General features: G+C 39.3%; 1 protein-coding gene across 1 annotated transcript; it reads right to left on the bottom strand.

The window, feature by feature from the left end:
* Nucleotides 1-144: 144 nt before the first annotated feature.
* On the bottom strand, nt 145-27,615 carry rc3h2 (ring finger and CCCH-type domains 2). The gene is made up of 20 exons (XM_014983282.2): nt 21,178-27,615; nt 18,229-18,558; nt 18,028-18,145; nt 17,018-17,251; nt 15,867-16,042; nt 14,702-14,902; nt 13,898-14,030; nt 13,196-13,314; nt 12,095-12,207; nt 11,776-11,991; nt 11,468-11,670; nt 11,086-11,384; nt 9,097-9,243; nt 8,099-8,239; nt 6,909-7,079; nt 6,570-6,813; nt 6,297-6,381; nt 5,637-5,847; nt 4,829-4,992; nt 145-4,701 (listed from the first exon to the last, which is right to left on the bottom strand). The coding sequence occupies exons 2-20, from the start codon at nt 18,457-18,459 to the stop codon at nt 4,560-4,562; spliced, it is 3,348 nt and encodes a 1,115-aa protein (XP_014838768.2). The 5' UTR covers nt 18,460-18,558; nt 21,178-27,615; the 3' UTR covers nt 145-4,559.
* Nucleotides 27,616-27,982: the final 367 nt, after the last annotated feature.

Here is a 27,982-nt window from a genome sequence, read left to right as displayed (position 1 = left end):
TTTAATTCCTACCAAGAAATGTTCATGTGCCGTAGTAAAAAAAAAAAAAAATCATGCAAACATACACTGAAGAAAACTCATTGACAACTGCTGATGTGGAAAACTGTCAAAGGACGAAAATAACAGAGGTTACAAACACACAGAAGCGTTTCACAGCTCTCAGTTTATTAAAGCATGCAGTTTCATATACTCTAATGTTCCTTATTGTAACACTAGGTGCAACACAGGAGTGGTTTCCTGCTCAGCCAGTCTCTAGGTCAGTGCAATACCGCTGAACAAGCCCGAAAAACACCGAAAATAATCAGTCAGTCAGTAAAACAATACACAGACTGCTTCATCAATTATTAATAGCACATAAATCATCATCATCACCACCATAGGGTTAGACTTAACTCCAGATCTGCATTACAAATACAGTAAGTAAAAGGGAAACCTTTCACAATGCGATATTTCCGAGGAAATAAATGGAATACGTAACAGTATTATTCATTTTTGGGACGTTTTAAGAGGTTTTGTCTCAGAAGCATCAGACCTTCTTGGCTCTGAGACATTACACAACTGCCCCAAGGATTTGGACCATTTAAATAAATCTGATTATCACAGGCTGTAGAAATGAGCGTTAATACTACAAGTCCATCTAATGATGGTGCCAGACTGTATACAATGACAGATGTGTACCATCTCTTAAAAAATTCATTTACATTTCAATCGAACAATAGATTTGCAAATAAAATGTCTAATACAGACATGAATACTTCAAACATCAGTTCATTATGTTTCACAATCAACGAACAAGATTTTTTCCCCCCCATATAATTTAAAATATTCAGAAACTTTGTTGTCTGATTTTAAGAAAAGTTACAGAAAACTCATAAGTTTAACCAAAATGAGCAAACTTCAAAAATATTGAGAAGGAAAAAAAAAATAATAATAATAATAACACAACAACCAAATGTGGTTTTAATATCAACAATATTAATAAAGTCGCTGATAAACGATATTAAATTTTCCGAGCAAGCAAATAAGACGCTGCAAACAAACTTCAGCACTTGACGTGGCCACACAGTGGGCATGTGCAGAACTCTTACAGCGCCGGGTGTGTTGTATCACAACTACAGAATCATTGGTACTCCTCTGCAATCACAAGAGGGGCCGTGTCGCATGCATGTCACGGGATGCAGGGTGGGCTGGCTGGGAGGTGGGCGGCGGACTTGTCCAGTGCAATCAGCCAGCAGGGCTCCATGGAAACTTCATAAACAAACACTTTGACTCAATACTCACGATAACTCCTTTACAAACAGTCCCATATGTGCCCAGCCCTTTTTTTTCATTGATACTCAAAGCAGAGCCAATATTGATACTGAGAGGAGGAAAAGGAAACACCAGTAAAGTAAACGTTGGTAATAATATCATTGACACTTCATCACCACAGTCCGCTCTGGGTGAAAGGATCACTCGGAGACGTGTGTAGAAAAAGCCAACTGAAGGACTCCCTGAGTGATTGATAAACGAAGGACCGAACCTCCTCCAACGGATCACAACACAACTTCAAGAGGAGCATCTCTCAGAAGTCAGGAACCTCTGAGAATATCACAGCTTCTGTGTAAGGAGTCTTAATAAGCCGTCAAGAGGACTGCAGGGACTGATTGTACTGTAAACGACATGGCACTTAACTTTACATGACTTCAAAGGAGAAGTTGTAAACAGAAGCAGAGAGACTGTAGCTAGCCAAGCTTGTTTAAAATGTCCGTCTGCACTAGCCTTCATCTTTTACGTCCAGGATTCAAGCGTACAAGGCAAGGCTCAAAAAAGTTCAACTGTTAGGTAGAGTAACAGGGGTGGAAACAACCAAAGTCTCCAGGCCTTCATTTTATATTTAAACACAGTGCAGCTACACCTACGTTGTTGGTCAGAATGTAATGTAATCATCGGCATAAATCTAATTAATTTTGGTCTTTTAATAAAGCATTTCTTCAACTTCGTTGAATTTCAAAAAGAGCAATCAGCGTTAAACTTAAACCCACTAATAAGAGTGCTCTAGTAAGTTGAACAAGTTGAAGCTGGTTATTCGACCACTGTTCTCATCAGAAATGATTCAACTTAGATGTTTTCTGCCACTGATTTTGCTCTAAAGTCAAATCTACCAACTGTCAATCAAGTTTAGGTTAAGCCCTTGTAAATAAACTAAATATTACGCTGACCTATCCATTCCAAAACTACTTCAAAAACGACGTTCTTTTCATCTGCGTTAGCATTTTGTGTCACAGTTAACCGCTTTGAAACATGGAGTAAAACTGTTTTTAGAATGGATAAAACAAGGTAACATTAAGCTTCTGGACTAGGTCTGATCTCAACCAGGAAAATTATGAACTATGGTTCAAAATAAAATTACAGTTTCTCAATAATGAATACAATTTCTGATAAGAAGAGTGGCCAAACATTTTGATAAGTTAAGCTCAAACTGCCTGACAGTCACAATGAGACTGACATGCAAAATTTATCCTACCAGATAAATTTAAATTATGTGAGATTCATGAATCTCTCACATTGTGTAGATCTAATTTTGAACTTAAACGGCTTAACAAACTAAAGCTCCTGCACCAAATATGTGCTTTTATAATTAGTTGAAATTACTAGTTCAAAGGTCCACAGAAGAAACTCTTGAAATGCATCAATAAAAGTCCAAAATAAATCAGTGATTGATTACTTAAACTTCTGGCCCACACTGTAAAAGTGAGAACTTCATTTACTTCCCTTCAGAAATAATTTAAACAGACTTGAGGGGGTCTCGGTGTGCGGAAGTGAACCATTAACTCCAGTAAAGCAGATCATAGCGAACCGACCTTAAAGCCAGCAATCGACAAGAGAGCAAACATGAAAAGCAAAGATCCAGATACAAAAATACCTCAACGTACAACTTCACAGAAGTTAGCGTCACTAAAACAAGAATAATCCAAATGTTTTGGAGAAGTTAAACAGTGATTTAGCGTGAAGAAACAGGTGGTGTTCCTCTTTTTTGTTGTTGTTGACTTCACCTTTAAAAACATCCAGCACAAATTGTGACTATTGTACAGACAGCAGATAAAATGGACTGGGTTACAAAATGAGCATTTTTTTTTTTTTATAAATAATTTCATGAGCAAAATCCACAACTCTATAGGGAGGTTGATTTCATAAAATCAAGCAAAGAGAGGCCACTGTTTGCACTATTGTTTCTCTGCACAGTTTCTTTGTGCATTTGACTGCTTTATGTTGACTTAAATGATCATTTCTGCTTCAAAAGCAAACCAGTGTCCTTGTTTATAAGTGCATGAATGCTAACATTGGGGAAAAAAAAGTAATTGTAAAGAACTTCTACAAAAAGAAAGATAAGCATGACTTACATTAAATTATGTAACTTAGAACCATCAAAGAATATATGCAAACGGGGTTTTTGACAGGTACAGTGTCCTGTGACAGTCTGTATAGATATCCTATGACTCATTAAAAGTCATATGTTATCAGTGAATTTTAGATTTTCTCTCTGCCCTTTAAATATTTGCTAAATGAGCTACGCATACTTTCTCAAATTTCCAGAAATTCCCTCAATCTGAAAACCTGATCAGTTCAGCCCAATTGTTTATTTTGAATTATTTTTTAATATTAAAAATAGCAGAGCGTAATTTAGAACTTCTGTTTCACTTGTTAGGAATTATAAATGCATAATGCACTGGTTAGGCTATGATCTGACGAGATCAACTAACTGAGGATAAAAACTACAGGTGCAAAGATAAAAAGAATCCTTCAAATAAACAGAAACCGTTGCAAGGAAAACCCTTTCTGCAGAGTTTGTATGTTGAGATAAAGTGTTTTCTATGTGTTCAATAACAGTTTAATAGTTTTGTTGAAAGAGTCCTTAGAGGGTTATAACTGTGGATAGTTACTGAAGCAGTCTGTCTCACAGCATTTCTTGTTATGTTTTCTATCCCTTTCTTTGAAATAAGGCATACTATGGAACAAAGAGACACTGAAACATGTAAAAAGGCCAATTTGCCAAATGGCACTAAGCTGTGACCATATGCAGCTGTCCAGAGAGAGAGAGCAAACACAAAATATTAGGAAATACTGAAAAAAGGCAGAAAATAACTGACCAACGTTTCAAGATTTGAAAGAGAATAAATTATCCTACAAGAAGCTGTACAGATCCTAAATTCTCGTTGATGCCTGCTTTTACGGGAAGTAATTCTTCAAAGGCACACGCTAAAAAGCAACCACACATTGAGAAATGTGGGGAAAACATGACGTGTTGGTGGATGCGCTGTAAATAAATGTAGAATTTACTGGAGCATAACAAATTTAGTCCCCCAAGTCCACAAGTGAAGCTCTGGAAGATCACTGGCTTCAGTCACTTAGATCACTGCATGTCAAAGGTTCTGTTAAGTGATTGGTTAGATGTCAAAAAACACCTTCACCTATTCAAATTGAAAAAAAAAAGAATTCCCTGTTGTAAAAGATTCTTGTTTGAGAAGAAGTGACTCAGCTCTTGATCAGTGCAGGACAGATTGTGTGTTCCTTTAGCTTCAGTTGAGCAGCATCTCCTTCCCAGGCGTCTCAGGATGAGTCTTGGCGGAGGAGTCGCGTAGTTGTGGAGGTCCGGTTCGTAACACCAGCTTCCTGATGCCCAGACTTCCTGATCCCAGCCCCATAGGGGACAGAGATTTCCTAGAAAATCCCAAATTCAAAACAGCAGAATTGAAGAAAAGAAGGAGGCAAGGGAAGACGACAGCTGTAGATTTTTTTGCTTAGTTTTATAGCATGTGCCTTAAGGGTACTTCAGTTGAGATTTTACCTAAAGGCCATCTTTTTTAGCTGGAGTGGGTCCATCTTCCCTGTCAGTACACTTTCTGACTGGGTGTGGTCCTCTACAGGGGAGGAGCACAGAGGAGATGAGCAGGGAGGTGGGAGGAGGTGGGAAGCATCCTGAGACTCGGGGCTGGACAGATCTAAACGCTCCTAAGAGGGAAAGATTATAACACAAATGAACCTACTCAGATTTAGATTTTAATTTTCATTTCTTCACTTAAAAACAATAACATACATTCATCAAGGCAACGTGAAGCTTAATAGACAATGCCTTGAAAATGTATCCACATTCTTCATCCTTGGATCATACAACCCAACCACAAATCGGATAACAAACTGTATTTTATGTGATAGATAAACACAAAGTAATAGATAATGCTAAAATGGAAGAAAATGGCTACATTTTTAACATTTTTTGGAATGAAAATTTTAAAGAAGTGTCATGGATTTGTACTGACAAAGGTGCGCTTTAATTGTACCGTTTTGATTGTATAGGTGTAGGTTTAGAGTTATTTTCCATCTGAAAGGTTAACCTACATCCCAGTCTTAAGTCTTTTGCAGCCTTTAGGAAGTTTTCTTGCCAGATCTGTCAGTATTCGGCTTTCTTCAGAGGCTTTCTTACTGCCACTCTTTCATCAAGGTCTAATTTGTGGATCCATGACTAATAATTCTCCCACCTGAGCCGTGGATTTTCGCAGCTCCTTCAGAGTTACCATGGCTTCTTACGAGACACTGTAAATGTACCCAGTTTAGCTAAATGGCTAATTTTTATCAGACTAAGCACCCAGACAAACCTGAGACTTGATTTCGTGGTGCTCTGAATCCTCCATGTCAAGCGCTCGCAGTTCAAGCTCAATGTCTCGATCCGGGTCAGATTCGCTTTCTGTTCGGTTTTGATCCCGTTGGAAGGTTGTCTGGTGGGCTTGCAAGTGGTCCAACACAATTTTCTCTCCACTGCCTATTGAAGTTCGATGGCCATTCAGCTCCGTTGCACAAAGATGCTCACTAATGCAAACAAATGCAAACAAACTATCAATTTTCTTTCCCCAAAAAGTATGGCTTCCCTTTGTAGGGTTTTTAAAAACATGCTTAGCATCAGTTGAAAGATTATGAAATTTAAGCCAATTGTTAAAAGGCAAAATTAAGACCTTATTAGTATGGGACAGGAAAAACAGACAAAAACACACACATTCAGTCGTACAATCAATGTTCTCTTCATGTGACTCAAAAAACCCTCACAGGGCTTCTTTAGTTTCTTGTGATCATTGTCTCACCATTCTTTTTATTACAGGCGGCCTTTAAAAGAGGTTGATATTCTGAGTATAGACACACTGATCTGATTTGGCCCGATGTCTTGATTTGGAGATGTATGCATCCCCTGACATTTGCATGAAACAAATCTAACATTTTGCTTTCTTTGCAAGAGCGGCTGACAAAGTGTTGAAATTGCGTACCTCTCGAGGAAACTGGAGTGGCTAGAGGAGTCTGATCCTCTGGAGCTCCACCTGTAGTCGCCGTGATCAAAGTTGTGGTTGTAATCTGTCAGAAAATTATGAGAAAAATAATACCATGATCAAGACTGTATGTGTAAAATGTACATGAACTGTCCTAAAGAACAACTGGCTGGTTCTGGTCAGCAAGATTATATGAAAACCAAGACACTTAAAGAAGTGACCAAATTAGAAATGTCTTTGTTTCCTTTCGACAACTCTCATGTTTCTCGTCACCTTTGAAGTTTATTGCTGTGGTGCTGGCGCTGCCTTGGCAGGCCGTAGCTTGGACGGGGTCGGTGGTATGATAGCCTGTGCGTGATGCCCTAGAAATGGCACCCCACTTCGAGATGATGGGCGCCTCACTGAAGGGAATAATTGGATCTTCCTCTTTCAAACGTCGGTAGTGATCTAACGAGGGCAGCCGTCGTTTTCCTGTGCCGCTAACACCACCTTGGCCTCCTTCGATACCGTCTAGTTCCTGAACAACAACCACACGAGCACAATTTCAAATTTTAGCATTCAAGTGTAGATTTTATCTGGGACCAGCTTTCTGCATTGAGAAGTAAATCTCACCAGATGCTCTGAGTGGGAATGGGAGTGAGCTGGGGTGTGTTTGAGAGGTTCAGGCTCAAAGGGGCTAAGGCTGGGCCCGGCAGAACCGCAGGACCACAGAGAGTAGCGGGCCAAACTGTCCTCGCCCCTGAGCCTACATCCCATACACTGACCTCCACTGCTTTCTACATGCTATAAGAGAAACATTGAGAAACAAAATCACACACATACAATGCAAATAACAATCAGCAATTTTTTCAGATTTTTTTATTTGTAATAAAAACAAAATTTTAATCCTGAACTGTCACATTCCTGTTTCACAATTATGCTCTACTTTGAATTAGCCTGCTAGCTATAAATAGCTATAACTAAACGTGAAATGTATTGTAGTCTGTGGTGATTACTTAAGAGGTATGGAAACTTCTAAACTGTGAGAATTTGCTTGGAATTGTGGAAATTTCTGTTTTTATTTTTAAAAGTTTGTGCAATTACTCCTGCTTCCAGAGGGGGGAGACAAAAGCCTCACAAACAGTCCTGCTTTACGAATACTAAAACTTGTACACCTTGCTGAAAGTGCTGATCTGCAGAACTAAGAGAATGCTTTGCTGTAAAATATCTGAAGCCTAATTTTAAATAATGTTTGGAACTTCAATATTGAATTTAACAAGTGAAAACAACAGAAATGCACAGTTGTGTGTTGCATTAAGGTAAAATATGGACAGAAATTCAATTGACTTTTTCTTTGTAAGACAACCAGAGGTGACTCAATTTGTCTAATTTGAATTGACATTTGAAAAGCTGTCACTGGTTTAGTAACTGTACCATTTCACAGTGTGTGCGTTCACAAAAAAATCCATCCCATAAGCTGTTAAACAAAGCTTTATTCATCTGAATGCCTGAGTCACTGCTCGGAGAAGTCTCTGCTCTCTCACAGACGCGCACACACACCCACACACACACCGGGACCGTGCATTGCTATGATATCTGCCTGCACAGTTGCTAGGCAACCACCTCCCTCTTAAGTAGCACTGGGGGGAGCAGGAAGTGCATGTTTCACGAGGCAGAAGTTAAATACAATCACATTTGAAATAGTAAAATGTATAAATATTTGATCAAAAGACTGGTCATCTTGTTCATACATTGTGCATTAAAATGGTCATACTAATGCTCATGGTAAATGTCTTTTTATATCATAGGCGTGTGATTCCTACCTCGGCTCCAAAATCAGTGGTGAATATGGGGGAAGACTGGGAGGGCCTGTTGGGATTGTGATGGTGGTGGATGTGGTGAGTCCAGTGTTCCTGCTTCTGTCTAAATAGATCCTCATATCCCAGAGGAACCCGTCCATAGTCCTGAAGCAGCAGCAGATCAGACAGCAAACACAGTGAAGAGATGAGCAACAACCGAGAATATATATTTGCATAATTGTAATGAAACCCATATTTCAACATGTTGACAGCAAAGTGGTGCAAAGTAACGCATCATGGAGCTCTTTGCATTTTTGCATGTATATTTAATGCTTAGATTAAAGTAACATTTTAGATGATTATGTTTTTAATGCATCACTTTTATTGTCTTGTTCATATAAATTTGTCTGAACCAGTTTTAAGGATTGTTGTGTCTCACCTTTATTGCATATGCATAATAAGCAATAAGTTCCCTAAAAGCATTTTATAAATGAATTGCAATCTGACAGTGAACAGATTTACTGCAAATTTCTCCTTTTCTGTTTGTGTTTTCGGTTTTCTTACACCCGTTTATCAACTCATCTCTACCTTTCCCTTTCAGTCACATTTCTGCAGCATGTGGCTCCAGCCCACTCTGTGGTCCTCCCACTTCTCACCCAGATACGTCTCTGCTTCACCCACTCACTTCTCTTCCTCCTGACACAGAAATGTAGCTTCACCAGTGAACCCTACAACACTGTCTTGTCGACCACCAACTGCAGCAATGTGTGGGTCTGATTTTATCATTTCTGATTGAAAGAATTTTAATAGAAATTACCAGTTGCAGAGTTACTGATTAACTGAAACAGACTAATGAAGGATAAGAAAATTAAGCCCAGGGGTTTACAGCATCTCCCGTGAATCAACAATGGATGCATGTGGAGCAGAAGTAACAGTGGACTCTGATAAGTGAGCACACATTTCTGAGACCAGACCGAAGTGAGAGGATTTATACCGGCCGTCGTGTGAATTATTTAACATACCCTGTGCAGCCCAGCACGGTGCTCCGCTCCAGAGCAGTAGTTACTGTCTAGAGAGTTGAATCGCTCCCTGAGTGGAGGCTGGTAGACAGAGGAGTGAAGAACCTCTGGAGGCAGTGAGTTGCTCCTGGCGTCCTCTCTGTGGTACAGCTACAATGGCAATCATTAGACAAGTTACACAGTAATCAAGTTGAACATTAGCACACAAAAGTTTCCAAGGAGCAGGACTCTACGTCCTCACTTAAGGTCGTCGATATCAATGTTTCTCAATGTTTTCTGAAGTTTTTTCAGATTTTTTTCTTTGGACCAGTTCTTTTTCAGAAGAGTGTTTTATGTTCTGTTCGATCCTTTCACTTCTAATCTAAAGCTCTTATAGTCAAGAGAAGAACCGTTTCATGGACACACAACGGCAAACTTTGCAAAGCAAAGAGGATATTAACAGGGATTCTTCTGATGCTTTTTAACACCGCCTTCCAACCAGACTAGAACTGCATTAAAAGAACAGACTGAAGCCATTTGCACATAATGGGGCATTAGAGCGCACGGCGAGAACATGGCTGTTCATCATCTTTTCCTGTCTTCATGTCGAGGTGCTGCATGACGTACGGCACTCGGTAGTAGCAGTGGCAGCTCATTCATAATGTACTGCCTGAACACTCCTCGGCGCATTGCTCCCAAGATAGTTTAAAGCGTGACTGACCTCCTTCCAAAGGTTACAACCTAACAGAGACTAATTACTGCGGTATGCATCAAAGTTATGCATCTTTGGACTTTGATCAATAGGATACTCATGTTACTGCCAACTGCCTGATTCATTTTAGATACATAGATGGGAAAAACAGACAGGACACTCTTCTATCGCAATTTACAGATTTTTAGACTAAATAAAGTGTGACTTGTTTTGATTCATGTACTGAGACAAAGTGAAGAAATTATACTATTGAGTTGAGTAACTCAAATACCTTAATGAAATAACAATCAAGTCATTGTTTGTCTACCAACGTATTTCAGCTCAGCAAAATCTGACAGTAAACAAAAACACTGAAGCTTGGTGCAAAATTAATAAACGCGTTTCCTACATCACAAACAGAAAGAATAAAATTACCTTCCAAAGATGTATTTTTTACATGTTTGTTTATAATTTAGTAAGTATTCATTTCAATATTTGATGTGAAAAACAGACGCATTAAGTATTAATTTCCAAAACGGATTTTTTTTTTACAGGAGCTGTAGATATGAAATACATTGTTTTTCATATCTTCTATGCACAGTAAACATCTACATAAGGATGCAAATAAATTAATCTTAATATTTCTAATCAAACTCAGAAGGAACTGCAAAAAACAATCCACTCCCAGACCCTAAGAACGTTTTACATTTCAGGATTGGCATGCACTCTGATCCCAGTTGAAAAGGGTTTCCAGCTGATCGGAGTTGCACATACCTCCAAATTGTGCATAATGGTTGCTGATGGACTGAGGGGAGTTGTGAGTTCTTCAAGCTGTAGCTAAAATGCTAAATGTGTGAAGGCTAAGAAGCCAGTAGGAACTCACTGGCTTGCTAGCCGTCACACAAGCCAGTGACGGCTAACTGTCACTGGCAGTTAGCCGTCACAACGTTAGGACTAACGTTAGTCCTAACGTTTAGTCCTACGTTAGGACTAAACGTAGTGCTTTAGTCCTATGTTAAATTATTAACATAGGACTAAAGCATTTCGTCCATTTCTTAAAGACATGAAATGTTTCTCCTGACACTTCCTTTATTCTCCACTTGTTAATTGCAAAATGGGTGAAAAGCAGCAAAATCCAAGAAATAAATATTTTTGAAAACCTGTCATAAACCCCTAAGAGCTACTGTTCAAGACCACTCAATATAAAATATTAAAAGCTGGCCTGGCTTCCTGGAGGCAGATTATAAATAAAATATCTGAACAACATTTGAAAATATGTGTACAGGATTCTAATGTTGGTATGATAACAAATTAAGTTTCACCTGAGGCCTCCATACTCTCCTGCTGTCATAAAGAGGAGCATAAACACCATGAGCAGGAGCCAAATGTCTGTATTGACCCTGTCCTGGATGGGGATGGAAGGTGGGGCCTCCCATCTGGTCTCTAGGTGGAAACCCTGACGAAGGGGACGAGGCTGGGTGAGGAGCCTGGGGGTCATTGGGGTAAGAGGAAACACCAGACGAAGGTGGCAGCGATGATTCCTGGACATTGGAGGACCGCAGGAAGCGAGCCATGCAGGATTTGTGAGGAGGGTGAAGAGCAGATGGATAGTAAGAACCTGCTGGAAAGAAGGCATGAAATGGTTAATCTCTTTAAAAGCAGTAGTAGGAATATATTCATTTATTTATTTGAAGAACGACTCACAGTTTGGCTGAAAGTGCCCCGTGTCGTAACCAGGGTGAGGCTCCCGGTAGTATAGCTCTGATGGCTGAGAAGGGTGTGGAGAGGAGATGATGAACTGACCATGTCGAGGAAGAGGAGCGCTGACATCAGCGCCACCTGCAGAACTCAAAGGAGAGGAAGCTGAAGAGTGGCTGACTGGAGTCCTGGGAGGGGACATGGGCTTCCTAATGATCAAAAAGAACACAAGAACATAAAAAATTAATATGAGGTTATCTCCAGGTTGACTTGCATGTTCGTTCATCAGAAAACAGGCAGAGTAATATTCGTACAGCTCTGTGGACCCTGATTTGGTTCTGTTAGCCCCACTGGTTCCATTCGTCAAAGTTCCTTTCAGTTCTTCCACCCCGCCTGACCCTCTGGAGATCAGCAGTGGGTTAGTCAGGCTGGAAGCTTCCTCCATGTTCTCTTCTGCATCTTTGAGGCCTTTAGTGGCTAAAGAGAATGGCCGGACCACGCTGCTGCTCTTCTTGTTCCTCAGTCTGAATCTGTGCAGAGAAGGAGAACAACATTATTGTGATTTTTTTTTTTTTTGTACATAAAAATATGTAATGCAGTGAAAGTGAAATTGCTGCCTTTGTGGGATCTCACTTCTCCAGCTCATCTTGTGTGTGCGCAAATGTACAGCTGGTTCCTCTGGGACAGCCTCCCTGCTGACGAAGATCTCTGCACATGCTGGTCTTATATTTGCTGTTGGCCTGAGGCTGCAGCATTGAAATGGCAAAACAAAAACTACAACTTACAACAAATTAATACTGATAAACATATATGGTTTCTGTGGCATTTTGGCAAATCTTAGACTTATTTTTCAAAGATTTTTGAAACATTTGAGTACAAATCCATTTTGTGACAAGCTAAATCAACTTCATTTATAAACTTGTAACACAAAGTATCCTCAAAAGATTCCTTAAAGGAGATTTTACAGTTTTGATACCTTTATTTTGTTTGTAAAAAAAAAAAAAGTCTCACTGACATCAAAACCTGACCCAGTTTTAAAATCACCCATATTTCTGATCTTTGCAGCTACATCTGCCAACAAAAACAGCCAACTGCCCCTTAAAAAATGTATTACTGAATGTTTATTGATGGGTTCTCTCTTTCAGTAACTCAAAAACAGCAGCCTTGTAAAATTATTATTCTTTTTTCACATCTGAGCTCTTTTCTGCCCTTTTTGAAAAAATGTGGTTACATCCAAACCATTAAAGCTTAAAGACAAATGTGAAGAAAAGCTCAAGTTTCAGGGAGAAAAACTATTTCTGTTGTATTCTGAAAAACTAAACCAATAAAACTGTTTGATAAAAAAAAAAATCAAGTTTAAATTTGGAAATTTAGACATAAAGAATGTACTATTTAGACATTTTGTTATTTTTATTACTTATTCAGACCTGGAAGAGTCATAAAGGCAAATTCTACATATTTCCATACTTTAAAAGATTGTACCTGACCAGCATCCTTACAGTTAAGGCACGGTGCATATATTTATAAAGAATACAGTAACATCTGAGTCACAACTGTGCCATTTCCTAACTGTTTATAATTACTGTGCTGTTTCTGGACATAATAACCAACACCTGTGCTGTCTGTTACCAGAAAATGTTTCATTTCCTTCAACTAGGAGGAACAAAGTGTGGCCCAGTCAGCAGCGGGGGGACATTAAAAGCACAATGGCATCAATCTGGTGTGTCAGCGTACCTGTGGAGTTTCATGGCTCTTCTTGCTGAAGTTCTGTATGAACTCCACCAGTCCATGAACCACCAGCTTTACAGCCAGCATCACGCTTTCCAGCTCTGCCCAGGATGGTGCAGGGGCATCTGAAGACAGATTAATGTTTGATTGGCTTAGAAGATAAGGGCTCTAAGAGAATGTTTGTAAAATACAAAAAGAATTGCGATAAATACTAAACTACATATTGAGAAGGCACAATACAAGATAAAATGATAAAACCCTGAAAAACTGGAAAATCTACTTTGTTTGAGGTTAAAGCTAAAAGTCTAGTGTTGAGGAAATGCTCCAAATGTCAGCAAGATTGTTTTTCTTTTTACTGAAAGTGTCAAAGGTCAGCCTTTGTTGAATGCGTGGTTAAGATGTAAACACCAGATTACAAATCTTGCCCTTTATTATTAACCAGGCCGGGGATCTGCATTCATGATTAAAGTCATGATCAAATTCCTAAAGTTTCCCCAAGCAGATATCTTACTGATACAGAATTCAAATATAAATGCTGACTAAATATATCTAATGCTTAAACAGACAGACAAACTATGTTTCTTGTCATTTGTTGTTTTTATTATTAGATATTAACTAAATTGTAGGGGATCAGACAAAAGAAATTTCAAGCGTTTCATTTTTTTTGAAGAAAAAATAAGTTGTAAACATCTGAAAAAGGTAAATTACCTGGGTTGTGGTCTATGTTGGCCAGTAGCTCTAGGTGTGGTCTAAGGCTTGTGAGGTTGGCCGGGTCTCCCGTCCTCTGCAGAACAATCGTCAGTTCCTGAACGCTCTTTGCAAATGATTCTGGAGACTGCAACTGCAGCACAAAGGGTAAAACAAAGAAAGAATGCCTTTAAAAGAGGGGTCATTTGTGTTATGTTGCAGTCTACATCAAGTATGGCCACACTGCCATCATCAAAATGAATGGAAAGTCTTACAAGAAATATCTTATTCCAGTGGCATAATCTCACATAAAGTTTAAGTGAAACTGAGTCATGTTCATGGGAAAAGGCTACAGAAAAACAGAAACTTGCCTAAACTTGCCCCGTATCTACACTCAGATCAATAATTAAAAAGGTCAAAGTTACTGGAACTGCAATGCAATTTTCTTTTTAGTAAGGATCCAAGTTTATATTACCACCACATACAATAATATGGACTGTATGAGAGAAAAAAGGATGTGTGATGATATGGGCATGTTTCTTTTCCAACAGACTGTGGATCCATGTTGCTGTGCATGAGATAATTAAAACTTAAAAATTTCCCTCTTCTCTTTCTATAAAACATCATGGCAGAAGACTCAGTGCTGTCCTATAACAAAGCAAGGATATAACTGATACGATACACACATCAAATGTCGTATTCATTTTTACCAGTCTAAAGTTATGAAGATGAATTTATTGAAAAGGTTTTACACATCTGTGCCAATGTGCAAATAAATACATAGATCATCTTCAGGCTTCTTAGAGATATCAACAGTAATATTACCTTGTCAATTATGGACTGCATGTGTGATTTGTGGACTAGGTCTCCATATAACAGAGAGGACCACTGCTCAGGAGAAATTCGAAGGCCTGCCTCCATGGCAATGTGGACAATCTGAGCATCATGTTCTCTCCTTAGCGTCTCGTATGTTCGAAACTCCTCCTTCAGCTGCATCAGGGAGGAATCTTCATCCCGCTTAGTCACCTTATGGTAAGAACACAGAATGTTGTGAGGGGAAAAGAAAACCACAGATTATTATTTTTCGTCAGGCCGTGCGCACACAGCTGGAAAAAGGGGAACTGGAGTGGCTATATATAACGAGTTGAAAATTCAGAAGCAATCCAAGGCATTTTAAGTAAATGTCAGAGAAATCACATGTGTGTTTGTTTATGGTGTCCTCAGACTCACAAACTCAAATTCTGATCACACGAAGGGACTCTCCCCTTCTCAGAATCTGCCCTATGAGTAATCATCATAAGACACCAGAGCACTCCCCCGCATGGCATCATTTAACAAAAACCAAAACACAATCAGATTGCTTCTGCGATCCAGTTGCACCCCTGTCCATTTTTTTTCCCAGCAGTTCGGTGCGTGCATCTCTCTGCCTCTGTATCTCATTACCATCTGTCTCCGCCCTGCCAGGCGACGCAGCGAGGCGCAAATATAGTCTGAGGTTATGTCATGAACGGGTAGCTGGCATTTCTGCCCTGCCAAACTCATCGGTCATCAGATAACAGTTCTAGAAATACACACACCAAAGGTTTATCTACAGAAACTCATATCCTGATTGCAAATGAATGCCTTCCTTTTAGTAGTATTTCATGTGATTTAGTCGGAAGAAATTAGATTAAAAAAAACAAAAAAACAGGGGTATTCACCTAAATTTTGAAAGACTATTTTAGTCAATGGTTTTTCTGTATTCTCATATGGCAACACATTGTGTTGAAATTGGAAAAAGCTTCGAAAAACAAAATCCTACGGGGAAGAATTACAAAAGAGCGTCTTCCATTCAAAAAACTGTGGCGTCCTTGTTTTTTTTTATTTATTATTATTATTATTATTATTGAAATAGACATCTCAAGAGTGCAGCTTGTTGTTTGCGCTCACATATTTAATATTTTTTCTGTATCTTTCACTGTAGCTTTTATTTTATTTATTTTTCCCGTACCTTAAAGCAGGAGGCCCTGTACAGCAGCTGCACCACGTGGCCTATGCTGGTTTTGGATGCCTGGGGGAACCGGGCCTCCAGCTTCTGGACCACAAACAAAACCAGCACCTTCCTAGACAGAGCAGAACCATCCTCCAAAGCTAGTAAAACCAGCTTCAGTGCATCTTCTTGCATTGCTGATGAGAAGAGAATTAGAGAGTGAGAGAGTGAGAGAGGAAGAGAGGAAGAGAGGGAGAGAGAGAGAGAGAGAGAGAGAGATGCTCAGGACAGACGCACTGACTCACAGCTGAAGTTGCAAAAATTGCATAAATGTGTCACAACAATAAATACTTGATATTTCAACAGGAGTAAAGAGAGACAAAAGGACATTCAGAACAAAACCAACAGGTGTCCTCAGACTTTTCAACTCATTAGGTTATCATGATGAGAAACTTGTTCCCAGTCAGAATCTGCCCTATGAGTAATCATCACAGGACACCAGGTACCAATGCCAGCTGACAGTTGGATGAGCTGGACAAGTAATTTAGACAATTTCAAAGGAAACTCATCAACAAAACACATACTTTCATATGAGAATACTTATCAAACACAAAAATTAGAGATTAAAAACTAAGAATGGACAAGGGAAACTATCTTAATTCAGATCTGGCAGTAGAGAGACACAGCTTTTGACTGTTTATTGTTTAGAGAAAGAAACTGTCTGTTTTCTTGAATAAAGTCCTTTCTAAAGGAAATATGCAAAATGGCTGTCTCACAGTTTACTGGCAGCACAAAAGAAAATTGTGTGAGCGCTTTTAACCTCTATCTGTGAAAGGTTTCCCCACTTGAAGTATAATTGTATTGTAAGCATGAAGTTAGATAATGTCATGCTCTAATGCTTTTATTATTTTGTCCTCTGATAGTACAATCCTCAGATTATATTATAAGCTTATATCAATGACTGCTTTCCCCAAATATTCTTACCTGGAGTTTATCCGATAATTAGCTGCAGTAGCAACAAATTTCCCCCTGTGTCAGAGCCAAGTGAATGACAGATCACACTTTCCCACCAACAACCATGTGTAGCTAACAATTAGTTGTTGTGAGAAACCCGAACTCAAATTGATTTTCTCATGTCAATAAAATGTAACATGTCACACACACACACTCACCAGGACCCAGAAACTGGCAGCCCCGTGCCCTCACTGCTGCCCAGAGGTTAGCAGAGAGCTGCTGGGGGTTCTGGTGCTGCAGAATGAGTTCAGTTACAGTCCGTTCCCCCAGTGAGCGGGCTGCCCGGACCGCCCGCACACGACCCTCCTCTTCTACCAGCTGGCAGTTCACCAGGGTAACCAGCTTTCTCTGCATGGGCCTACTGAGCACGCTCGGACTCAGGTTCGCCACACCTGCAGATTGCATGCGAGAAACTGTTGAGTGCACATCTGCTACAGGTTGTCTCAGTCAAAGCGGTTTTTAATTTCACAGAGCTACTCTAAATTAATATGCACTTTGTTTCTCTGGCTCTTAAAAGAGCAATAACATCATCAAGTCTCAAGTATCCAAATAATAACATGAAGCCACTGGTGTGTCTCACTTTTCATGATGTGTTTTCAAATAAAGCTGAATGTTCCCAAAGCACCAAAACAGTACAGAAGCTTCTAGCATCATGAGATGTGTGAAAGTATGAATGCCAACTTTTACAAGCAGCCTCCGCAGGCTGAATATGAAGAGATTAATTCTCTATGGCAAATGTTCAAGTGTACTATCATTTCCCTCCAACACTGAACTTCCATAGAAACATTTTATGGCTATTTGAGATAGTCCAATTATTGTTCCTTTTTAGCCCAAAAATACATTGTTCCCCATATATTCCCATAACTAAAAATGTGAAAAGCTGGGCTTGTTATTCCATTTTACCATCCTTCTCAGCTTTTTAACAAAATTGAGACCTCAACTGAAGTCCTTCTTGTCAATTTCAAAATTCTTTACAAATAGGAATCTGAAACTTGTTGCATGTATTTATATTCCCCTTTATGTATTTTATACACCCTTTACTCTAATACTTCTAAGTAAAATCGAGTGGAACAACATACATTTTGATCTAATTTTGGTACAAATGCAAGGGTTTCTTTTCAAGAAGATTCTGCTGATAATGTTAGATATGCATGAAAACATTCAGTACCTTTGGCACCACTGATAGGTTTCAGGTAGAGAGCCAGCTCTTCTACACACAGTCGGCAGAGGTCGTAGTGCTCAACGTCTGCTGCACTGCTCAGACTCACAGGAGGAACATCTGGGACCTTTAAGAAGACCATAAAACGCTTAACTTCAAAGATTAAGCATCTGAAAATCACTCATGTTGACCATGAGTGGACAACCTCACCTGTGCTCCAACCAGCTGCAGCAGGGCGCAGTTGACCGGCAGCAGGTCGATGTCCGTGCTGATGGGCGTCTGATCGAAGGGGCAGGCCTTGCGGTGCAGTTTGTGCAGGCACGTTTTGCACACCGTGTGGGAGCAGCCCAAGCTGATGGGCTGGTGGCCGCTGCTGTCAAACTCATTGTAGCAGATGGGACAAGACAGAAACTCTGTCCACTGGGCCGCCTGCACCGGCATCCTGCCACCGTGCTGCTGAGGGAGGCGTCACCAAGCTCAGGGGGAACGCATGTCACGAGCCCCGGCCACAGCACGCTGTTGACAGCGCCAATGAAAACGCTGGGGAACGCAGCAGAGAAGTTTAAGTTAAGATTCTAAGTTTCATTAGGTCACTTTTCCAGATTATGTCAGGATATATTTTAAGTGCAATAAATTGTGAAGCATTAATTTTATTTTCCATTTTTTTCTTGCATGCTCACACAGTAAGTTACCAATTTTCCAACAAAAAATGCACATTCTGAATGACATTCTGAACATCCACATGTAAATTCTGCTCACAACGGCAAGTTATTGAAACACAACAGGCATAAAGGACACAGCTGCTTTCTTTATTAACAGAGTTTAAAATGCATTAACATTTTCATCTTGAATCCAGAGGAAGCAATTACCTGCAAGAGAACCCAAAAATAAATGCCTGAGATTGAGTACAGAGTGATTAGAAGTGTGGGATTGGTGACGCACGATCATCCACTTTGCATTTTATAAATACACTATCTTCTCCTGTCTTGTGAGTGCTGGATGTAAACTGAAACAGAATACTACAGCAAATAGATGACAGAAAAATGCAGGAAGACGCGCAGGACTGAACGATTATCAGAAACTTGTTTCAGGGAAATTTTAGATGCTGGGCCATCTGTTTATGTCAGTGGTTTCCAAACAAATCCTATGTTCCATTCAAAGTCATTGAGCATGTGTATATGAGTGTGTGTGTATGTGTGTAGAACAAGTGACAGTTCTGTCCTTGGTCCTCTTAAGCAAAGTAAGACTAAACAAGTTCAATGTCAGATACATCATAAAAACAAAACCATCACAGTGAGTAAGAAAATGAAAAAAAAAAGAAAAGAAAAAAAAAACTCTTGCAGATCAAATTAAATCTGATGATTTTTCCAAAAGGAGAACTTAAAGAAGTGCAACCTGGAGATTTTTATCTCTACATCATTGCAACACTAAGAAAATATTGGATTATTTATTTTAATGCATATATATATATATATATATATATATATATATATATATATGTATATATATATATATATATATGTATATATATATATATATATATATATACATATATATATATATATATATATATATATACTTTTTATTTTATTTTAATGGAAACAAATTATAACTTTTTGATGTATGGAAGATAAGAGAACAGTCAGATGAGGAAGCAGAGTGAAGCGTACTTGAAAGTGACACGGCTCCCGGCTTACACGCTCTACAACATTGCCTGTAGCCTCCTGCTAATGTCTCTAAAACAGGTTTTTAATACCAGAAAGTAAGAGATTACTTTGTTTTGTTTTTGATTCTTTTCATAGAAATAACCAAGACAACAAAATGCTGCAAAATATTTCCTGATGCATATTTGAGTTGAACCCTGTGAATGAAAATAACTTCCTCCTGTCGCCCATAACGACAATTGTTTACCATGGATAATTTTGGATGCAGGTTTAAGGACAGGCGAAGGACTCGCACTGATTTCTTAGGCGCCTCTTCCTGCTTGTGTTGCATCAAGAGCTGAGACCGCTTTATGATCTCCTCAGATTTGACAGAAAACACTACTCCATCTATGTCGCCCGGACAAAAATTTTTTAATATAAAATCCAATTGTATTTTATTGTGCTATTTATTTATTTAAAGAAATGAGAACACATTAATTGAAAGCTCTGGATCATTTTGCATTGGAAAGTGCAACATGATGACTTTTTCTAATGAGTGAGTGAGGATTTAAGCTATGAATTTGCTGCATTTCCCAAGTAAAATCTTAATTTCACTATGCAGAATATAGCGACAATCTGTTGCATTTCCCTTATGGCACATTCTGCTTAGTGATTTTCTATGTTCTTGCGCAAACTCATTTGTTTCACTTTCGCGTGCATTTGCTTTATCTCCATGAAACAACTGTTATGGAGCAAGATGTACTTTATCTGACTGATGCTGTTGGTATTGACTTCTTCGGTTAAAATATATTTTTTATAATTTGGCAAATCAGCATTAGCAGGACTGCTTGTCAAGTCTTTGCATAATTAATGTGAATTGTACTTGTCAAAACTATACAAAAATTATACAAACTGAATTAAATATCTCTTGAAATGTATTTTCTATAAGGGCTACATGTTTACACAGTAATATCCCAATAAAACATTGATTATTGTAAAAAAGTATAATAAGCTAGATGATATGGCAATATATTTTTTATCGCAGCATACTGTAAATGGGTCAGTGGAAATAGATTTCAGTTTATTATTGTGTACATTAAAAGAAACAGCTAAGATTGGAGTCAATGGATAAAATGTTCTCTTACTATGGGAAAAATATATATATAAAAATAAATAAAATCACTGCAAAATACTCAACATGAGCAACTTTAAAGCCATTTGCGTCATCACAGTTGTCTAGCATGTAGAAATAATAATCTAATAATGAAAAATTAATGTCCAAGGACCTTTAAGTGTCAAACATCAGCAACATTGGGCTCATGACTGTGCACTTTTAAAAGGTTTGTTTTCATTCACACAAATACATAAATAAATATATACATATACATATATATATATATATATATATATATATATATATATATATATATATATATATATATATATAAAAATATTAACCATGTAGTCATTTTAATCTCTTCTTTCATAACAACACTTAATATAAGTGGATACTGACCTCCTCCACGCGGCTTCATCCCAAAAATAAAAACATTCACAAAAACAGCTCAGCAGCTTTTAGGCGCCATCATGAACAGTTGCTCTCTCTGGACCACGCGCGCAGACTGTGAACCGCACCTGTTGCTTTCATAGTCCATAACATCTGCTCAAACTGCTCACCAAACCCACGCAGCTGGTGCTCCTCGTGGAGCAGATGACAAAGTAAGCCAAAAACAATCACCTCGAACTGTTTTCAGCGATGTTGGCCCAGCAAAACAAGAAGCGCGTGTGGACGAAGAGAGAATGAAAGTAGAAAGAGAGGAGGAGGAGGAGCGCACCTGAACGACTGACAAAACCGGATTTTCTTTTGTAGTGCATGTCAGTGTTGGTTCGTCGATAATAACAAGCTTTCCAAATATTTAGATAAAAGTAAAGACTAGAAAAAAATTGCGCGTTAAGCTTGTGCACTGTCCCACTTCACGTAATCCGTGTCCAAAACGTAACGAAACGTGTAAAGACTTTCTTCGTGTTTATGCTAGAAGCTGCATAATATTTTGCAAAGATTTTTTTTTTTTTAACGGTGGCACTATATACGCACCTCCAGAACACTTGGCACCTCGAGACGCCGGCGCTGGCTCCGTGGCCCGCGTGGACAGCTCCGCTCTGTCCTCGCGCGTCATATTTCTCTTCCGCGACGAGCCCAAATATAACACCGAAGCCCACAAGGTGCTGAACCCCTCGTGAGCTCGCCCTCATGTGACAGATCCAGCTCGGGAGGACAGAGAGGTGGGCTTTTGAGGAGAACTGCTGTGGGTGGGGAGTTTTACTGTGAAACTTTCTGCGCGTGTTCTGGCAGATTTAGGGAGTGGTGCACCCTGGAAGACGAGGAGGAGGAGTGGGTGTTCACATTGGCACCCACCTATCTTTCCTCCGTTGTGCTGCCTCTTCAGGGCACCACACACAAATCTAGACCACTGTCTATTTCTCTGTATCTCTGACTCACATACTCACTTTAAATGAAGCACAAAGCCGCATATTTTTCTGAGGCGTCCCATTATTTCATCAATGTCTTATCTTTATAAGACATTGATGTCTTATAAAGGAAATGTCAGAATAAACCTCGTGAAAACTTTCAGTCTTGTGACACGAAAAGTGGGTGTGTGCATTATACCAGCAGCAAACCACAACTTCCTGATCAAGATCCTCTTTATACAGAGATTATTTAAAAACCAGGAAATCGACCTGAGCGTTGCCGTTCAGGCCAGTTGGTTTGAAAACCCCTGAGGACGTGACATTTGCATTGCAATACAGCAAATTGGCTGATTATGTTACTGAAATTGTTCAAAGGAAAGCAATTGCAGGTGCATTCTAATACACCCACTCTGCTGAGTGGGCTCCAGCTATATTTTGTCTTTACAGCCAAGAGTTGGCTGGCGATCCTTTGGCTCAGGATAGCTGAGTCTTCACTTCATCCCCTTCCAATCTTCCCGAGAGGCATCTGGGGTTTCCTCTGGTAAATCTCAGATGGCGACAGAAGTGAGTTTTAATAGATCACTTTTTGTCACTTGAAATGAAGAAATGCAAAAACATTCAACACGTTGACCTTTTTTTTTTTCACGTTTTGTCACATAACGGCCGCAAATTTTAATGCAATCTAATGTGATTAACACACACATATGGCAAAATTGAGAGAAGAAATGGAAATTATACAAGGTTTTAGCCCAATGACTTTGACATCGCTAAAGTAAAATCCACTGCTATTTAGAAATAACATAATTAGTTGATTCAGGAAGCAAAAAACAAATACTTAGTACACCGGTTTGAACACTTTGATACAAAGTGGTGGTAGTATCATGCTACGGGACGCTTTACTTTAGCAGAAACAGGGAAGCTGGTTAAAGGGAAGGTGTATGGAGTTAAATACAGATAATTCCTGGAATAAAATCTTCTTGCCCTAAGGTGTGATGGAAACCAGTCCATGATTTACCTTGCCTCTTTACCAGGCCCTTCCTCCAATACCATAAACAAAATTAAATGGGTATAGCACATAAGTAGATAGAAGAACATTTGCTAACATAGGAACTTAATGCCTATGTGTCCTAAAAAGTCTGTCAAATCAAAAGAATGTTTTTTTTTTGTTTTTGTTTAATTGGTCTGGACACGAAGCTGCACAGTGGAAGACTTAACACTGAAGCAACTGGGTCCTAAACTGGAATCCCAGACAGGAATGTTTTCCCACCACCTGAAAGCATGCACGTCAGGATAGTTGAGGTTTATTTAACTGGTTGATAGTCTGAACATATCTGCAATTTGCACTTCAGAATATTTGTTTTATAGGTAATTACCTTAATTTAGAGGGATTTTTTTTAATAAAAATTATAATAATAAAAGAAATACTGATGACTTATTCTGCAGTAGGGGGTATTTTTTTTAATCTTAGAAATAAAATAAAAATTTCACATTTTCACTCATCTTCTGAAATATGTTGTACTCAAGCTAAAATGGTGACTTCTAATCAGGAACATTCACTCACATTCCTTTGGATAAGAAACTGTTGTTATTGTTATTACTCATATATTTGCTTTGCTGAAAAATAGACTGACAAAAAATTTTTGTGGCGACTGAACTGCCCGCTTGTCTACTGACTCTGGGTTACAGGCACACAGTTGTCCGTGTCATAAAATTTTAACTTTGACTCCATTTTGGCATTTCTGTGAACTCAGCGAAGTGAGATGACACAGTTACCTCTGCAGCAACCCTGAAACAGCAGAGGAATTGCATGAGGGAAAAAATACTGAGTAAATCTTTGTTGGAAAAAGAACATTCAAATTATTTTATGTTAAACAACATACACTTTATCTAAATCAGGGAACGAGCTCTCACTGTTATTTCATTTGTGGCTTAAAATTTTGTGAAAGACGAACCCATCAAGACTGACAAGCGCAATTCTTAAAGTTTCCATGTGCAGTAGCAGAAAGTGTTAATGTCTCCAAATACAGTAAAGTATCATAAAGTGTTTTCAGCATCAACACCAGTCAAAAGCATTTGTTGTAATAAAACAAATAGCAGTACACAGAGAAAGAGAAATAAAACTATACCACCCAACTTTACATGCGCCTGAAAGAGAGGACTGTTGTTACGCATGTGTAGTCTGCATGTAATTGCAAAACTAGACTAACGCTGTTTGCCACAAAAACAGATTCTTATGAGACACGTTTCAACATTTGGGAGCCCAGTTTTGGGAAGTGTCTCAGGAAAAACAATAGAAGAAATGATTTTGCTGTACTTTGGCACTGTTTCCTCATTGCAAGAAGGTCCTCGTTTCAACCCGCAGATGATGCCAGCATTCATCTAACTATGCTCCAAAACACTTGAACTCCATTTCATGAGAGGAAGAGAAAGACCCGAGACCCAGAAAGAAAAGTCAACCTTTTTCACTGGTTGAGAACCATGGCCTTAGACTAAGAGAGGAACTGATTCCATCCTGGGCACTACAACTCAGGGGCAATCTACTCCAGCGCACGTTAAAAAAAACACGAAAGAACCACATCATCTGCAAAAAGCAAAGATGAGACCCTGAGGTTCTCCAACCACATACCCTCCTGTCCATTCTGTCTATGAACACTACAAACAGGACTGGTGACCAGAATTCAGCATTTACTAAGATTAAACTTGACTTTGTGTCTAGGATACAGACAACACTCCTGATCAGGTAATCGTTAAAACCAACCTCTGTAGAACTCCCTAATAACATACGTCAAGGAACGTATGTTATTAGTTATCCACAAAACAAAAGTAGACTGATAAGCTAACCTCTCAAGATCCACTTAGCAATTCTGGTACATTGTTCCATAGACATGATGAAAGTTCAGCTGGTCCTACTGAATCTAAGGTTCCTACAGCAAATTCCAGTTCTCAAGGGTTGATGTCCTACAACAAATACATCACTAGAAGGACTCTGTAGAACTAAACTGCATGCTCAGGAGGCAATGTGGCCATTACATTCAGGTGTGTTAGAGAAGGGACACACCTAAAATTTGTAGAATGCCAGCCCCTGAGAACTGGAGTTTTGGGATGTTGTGTCTCTATACATTCAGATGAAAATCACTTTCAATTTTAAAGTTTCGATTTTGAAACCATTTCTTTGGTAAGCGTCTGTTTGGTATAAAAAAATTAAAAAAAAATCTAAATATTTGTCATCAGTCAAGACTTTTATCATTTTCAAAAGTCAATATTTCGAAAAGGCTTTACAATTTCTTCCATCATCCCACTCAACCGCCTCAACACCATGAGCTACAATCAGAACTATGGCAAAAAGTAGCACCATAACACAAGACTGAAACCTCACGCCCACTCCACACCTACCACCACAGAGCTATAAAAAATCAGTTAGCTCTGAAACAAGTTTCCCCTATGCTGCTATCAAAGTTGATCTTCTAAGTAATTCAGGAAGCCACAGGAGGTACACAACAATGCGAAAAGCTAAACTTTAATACTAACTGTTTGAAATACTCTCATGAGGCACAGATAATCAACCGCTTTGACAAATTTACCGGTGTGAATAAAGAGCACATTTTCTCTGTGTGCTGGCTTGTTGTTTGGAGCACAACAAGCTCCAATGTGTACTGTGATAACTGTGTGATTACATAGTTATTGAGCCTGTAGCCCCAATTTGTGGCTATGGGTGTGGGGACAATCATACAAATCACAAAATGCTCACTTAAAAATCGCTTTGTGTTGCATGACATAGTTCTTACACATGCAATAGCAGAAAGGACCGATGATAACCCTGTGTAAGAATACCAAAATATGAAGTTGCTTCCATGTATCTGAAAATCAGCTGGTTGTACAGTAACCTGCAACGGGGCATGCTGCAGCAAAATTTAACTTTATGATGAGATTGCTACACCTCACACTTGCCCCTGCAGGTTTGCATTTTAAAACTGCTCAGAGCAACAGTGTTGTTATTCAGAGCATTTCAGCGTTTGTTGAACGCTCGGGAGCTATGCACCCCTATCTCCATTTCACAAGCTCTTCTTTAGTTTTACGTTGCCTTCACATTTTATATTCATTCATTCTCCATAAAAATAAAATAAAATAAAAAACTACCAGCATCAGTTAAGGAAAAACAGTGCAGGTGCTATGTCTTAGATTGGTTTGAAAAACAGCCAAAGTACAAAAGCATCATCTCTATCTGAGCAACAAGAGAAAGTAGCGCTCCGCTCCGCAAGTCACTTACCTCAAGCACACCAAAGCATCAGAGTAAACATTTCCTGGTCACTAACAAAAACAACAACAACAAAAAATCTTCATCAGTTGCAAAAAAGCAGAAGTAGATGGACGCTTCCTGGCGCTAGAATGATCTGGTAACGCATATCAGCACGTTTGCTACAAGTAGGAGCGCTATCTGGTCCAGTCGCGCTCCTCTGCACGTCTTTCCCCACCGCGCGTGACGGAAGCTCAGGTACGCTGAGCCACACACCCTATGCTTCACAAACCAACGCTCAGAGGAGATGATGGTATCGCTCCGCCTGCGGTGATGGTGCCAGAGCCGCGCTTCAGACTCTCCACCACCAGCAGCATCGGGCTGCACTGGCACGGAGCCGCCGCCGCCGCTGCTGCTGCTGCTGCGCGGCTACGCATCATTCATGCTCCGAGCTAATGGATGAGATTGTTGTTTCGTGGGCCTAGCACAGGATAGATGGTGGTGCGTAGATATCGAGGGGGGCACTATTTTCATGTGGCGAGCAAGGATAAAAGATATGTACAGGGGCAAGCCGGAACAAGCCGCTTTTCGAGGCGTGGGCTTGCTGGTTTTTAAAGGAACAGACCGAGAGGCGGAGGGAGGGGGGTTGGGAGGATGCGCTTTGACAAGTGTGTGCGCGAGTCTTCAAGGAGGAAGTTTCGCACACCAACCCTGCGTGCTTTTTGTGCAGAGCTGTAGAGGGAAGTAGAAAGGCGGAAGAAAAGGCATGCTTTATTTAGATCTGAATTCACTGGCATTCTCATATGGGTCCATAAGGCTCATTTTCCAGGGCGGCAGGATAACAGGGGGCGCCACAAGCTTCTGGGTTACTAAATACTGAAAATTTCCTGAATCAAAGGGATATTTCTCAGTTTTTCACCAAAGTTTTGTCACACCACGCCGCTTGATCCTGGCTTCACATTCAGATACATTACAAGATGCTTCCTTATGAAAGCTTTGAATTAGACATAGGCAATAAATCGATTTGATCAATTTTTTATTTTTTGTTTGTGTGTTTTTAAAGATTTAAGTTTAGGACAATTAAGATTTTTCCACTAATGCACTCCTCAGATTTCCGAGAATCTCAACCACACCGGACCTATACCATCTTGTTTGACAAGCGTGTTTTGTAGCTTCTAATTATTTGGACTTTGAATTCATGTCAACTCACAGAAGGAATGATTAAAATAAAAGCCAGTTTTTGAAAATATTTTTTGTCTTTTGTAATTTTTTATGCATTCATAAGAGCAGGGGGAAAAAACCTATCAAAATCAGACCTCAAATTTGGAATAAAAAAGATAAGAGATTTGGATTTTAAGTAATATCACCAAGGCCTACTTTGAATGGACAAGAACTACATCTGAGAACCTTTAAACCCATGTATTCATTGCAGGTCCCTGAGGTGACCAGGGTTTGCTGATTGTGCAAAGCTAAAAACTAAAAGGTAGCAAATTCAGCAGTAGCACCAAGAGTTTGGAAAATGCTACTCTTGTTTGAATCCTCTAGACTCTGTGATTTTTTATTTTATTTTAAAAAAGCAACTAAAAACATTTTTTTTGTAATTGTTTTTGCTAACTGC

The sequence above is a fragment of the Poecilia mexicana genome, unplaced genomic scaffold (genome assembly GCF_051168715.1).
Source record: "Poecilia mexicana isolate PSO_F unplaced genomic scaffold, ASM5116871v1 scaffold_12, whole genome shotgun sequence".
Classification (NCBI taxonomy): domain Eukaryota; kingdom Metazoa; phylum Chordata; class Actinopteri; order Cyprinodontiformes; family Poeciliidae; genus Poecilia; species Poecilia mexicana.
Note: the sequence above shows the minus strand (reverse complement) of the source record. Positions and strands in the feature narration are given on the sequence as shown.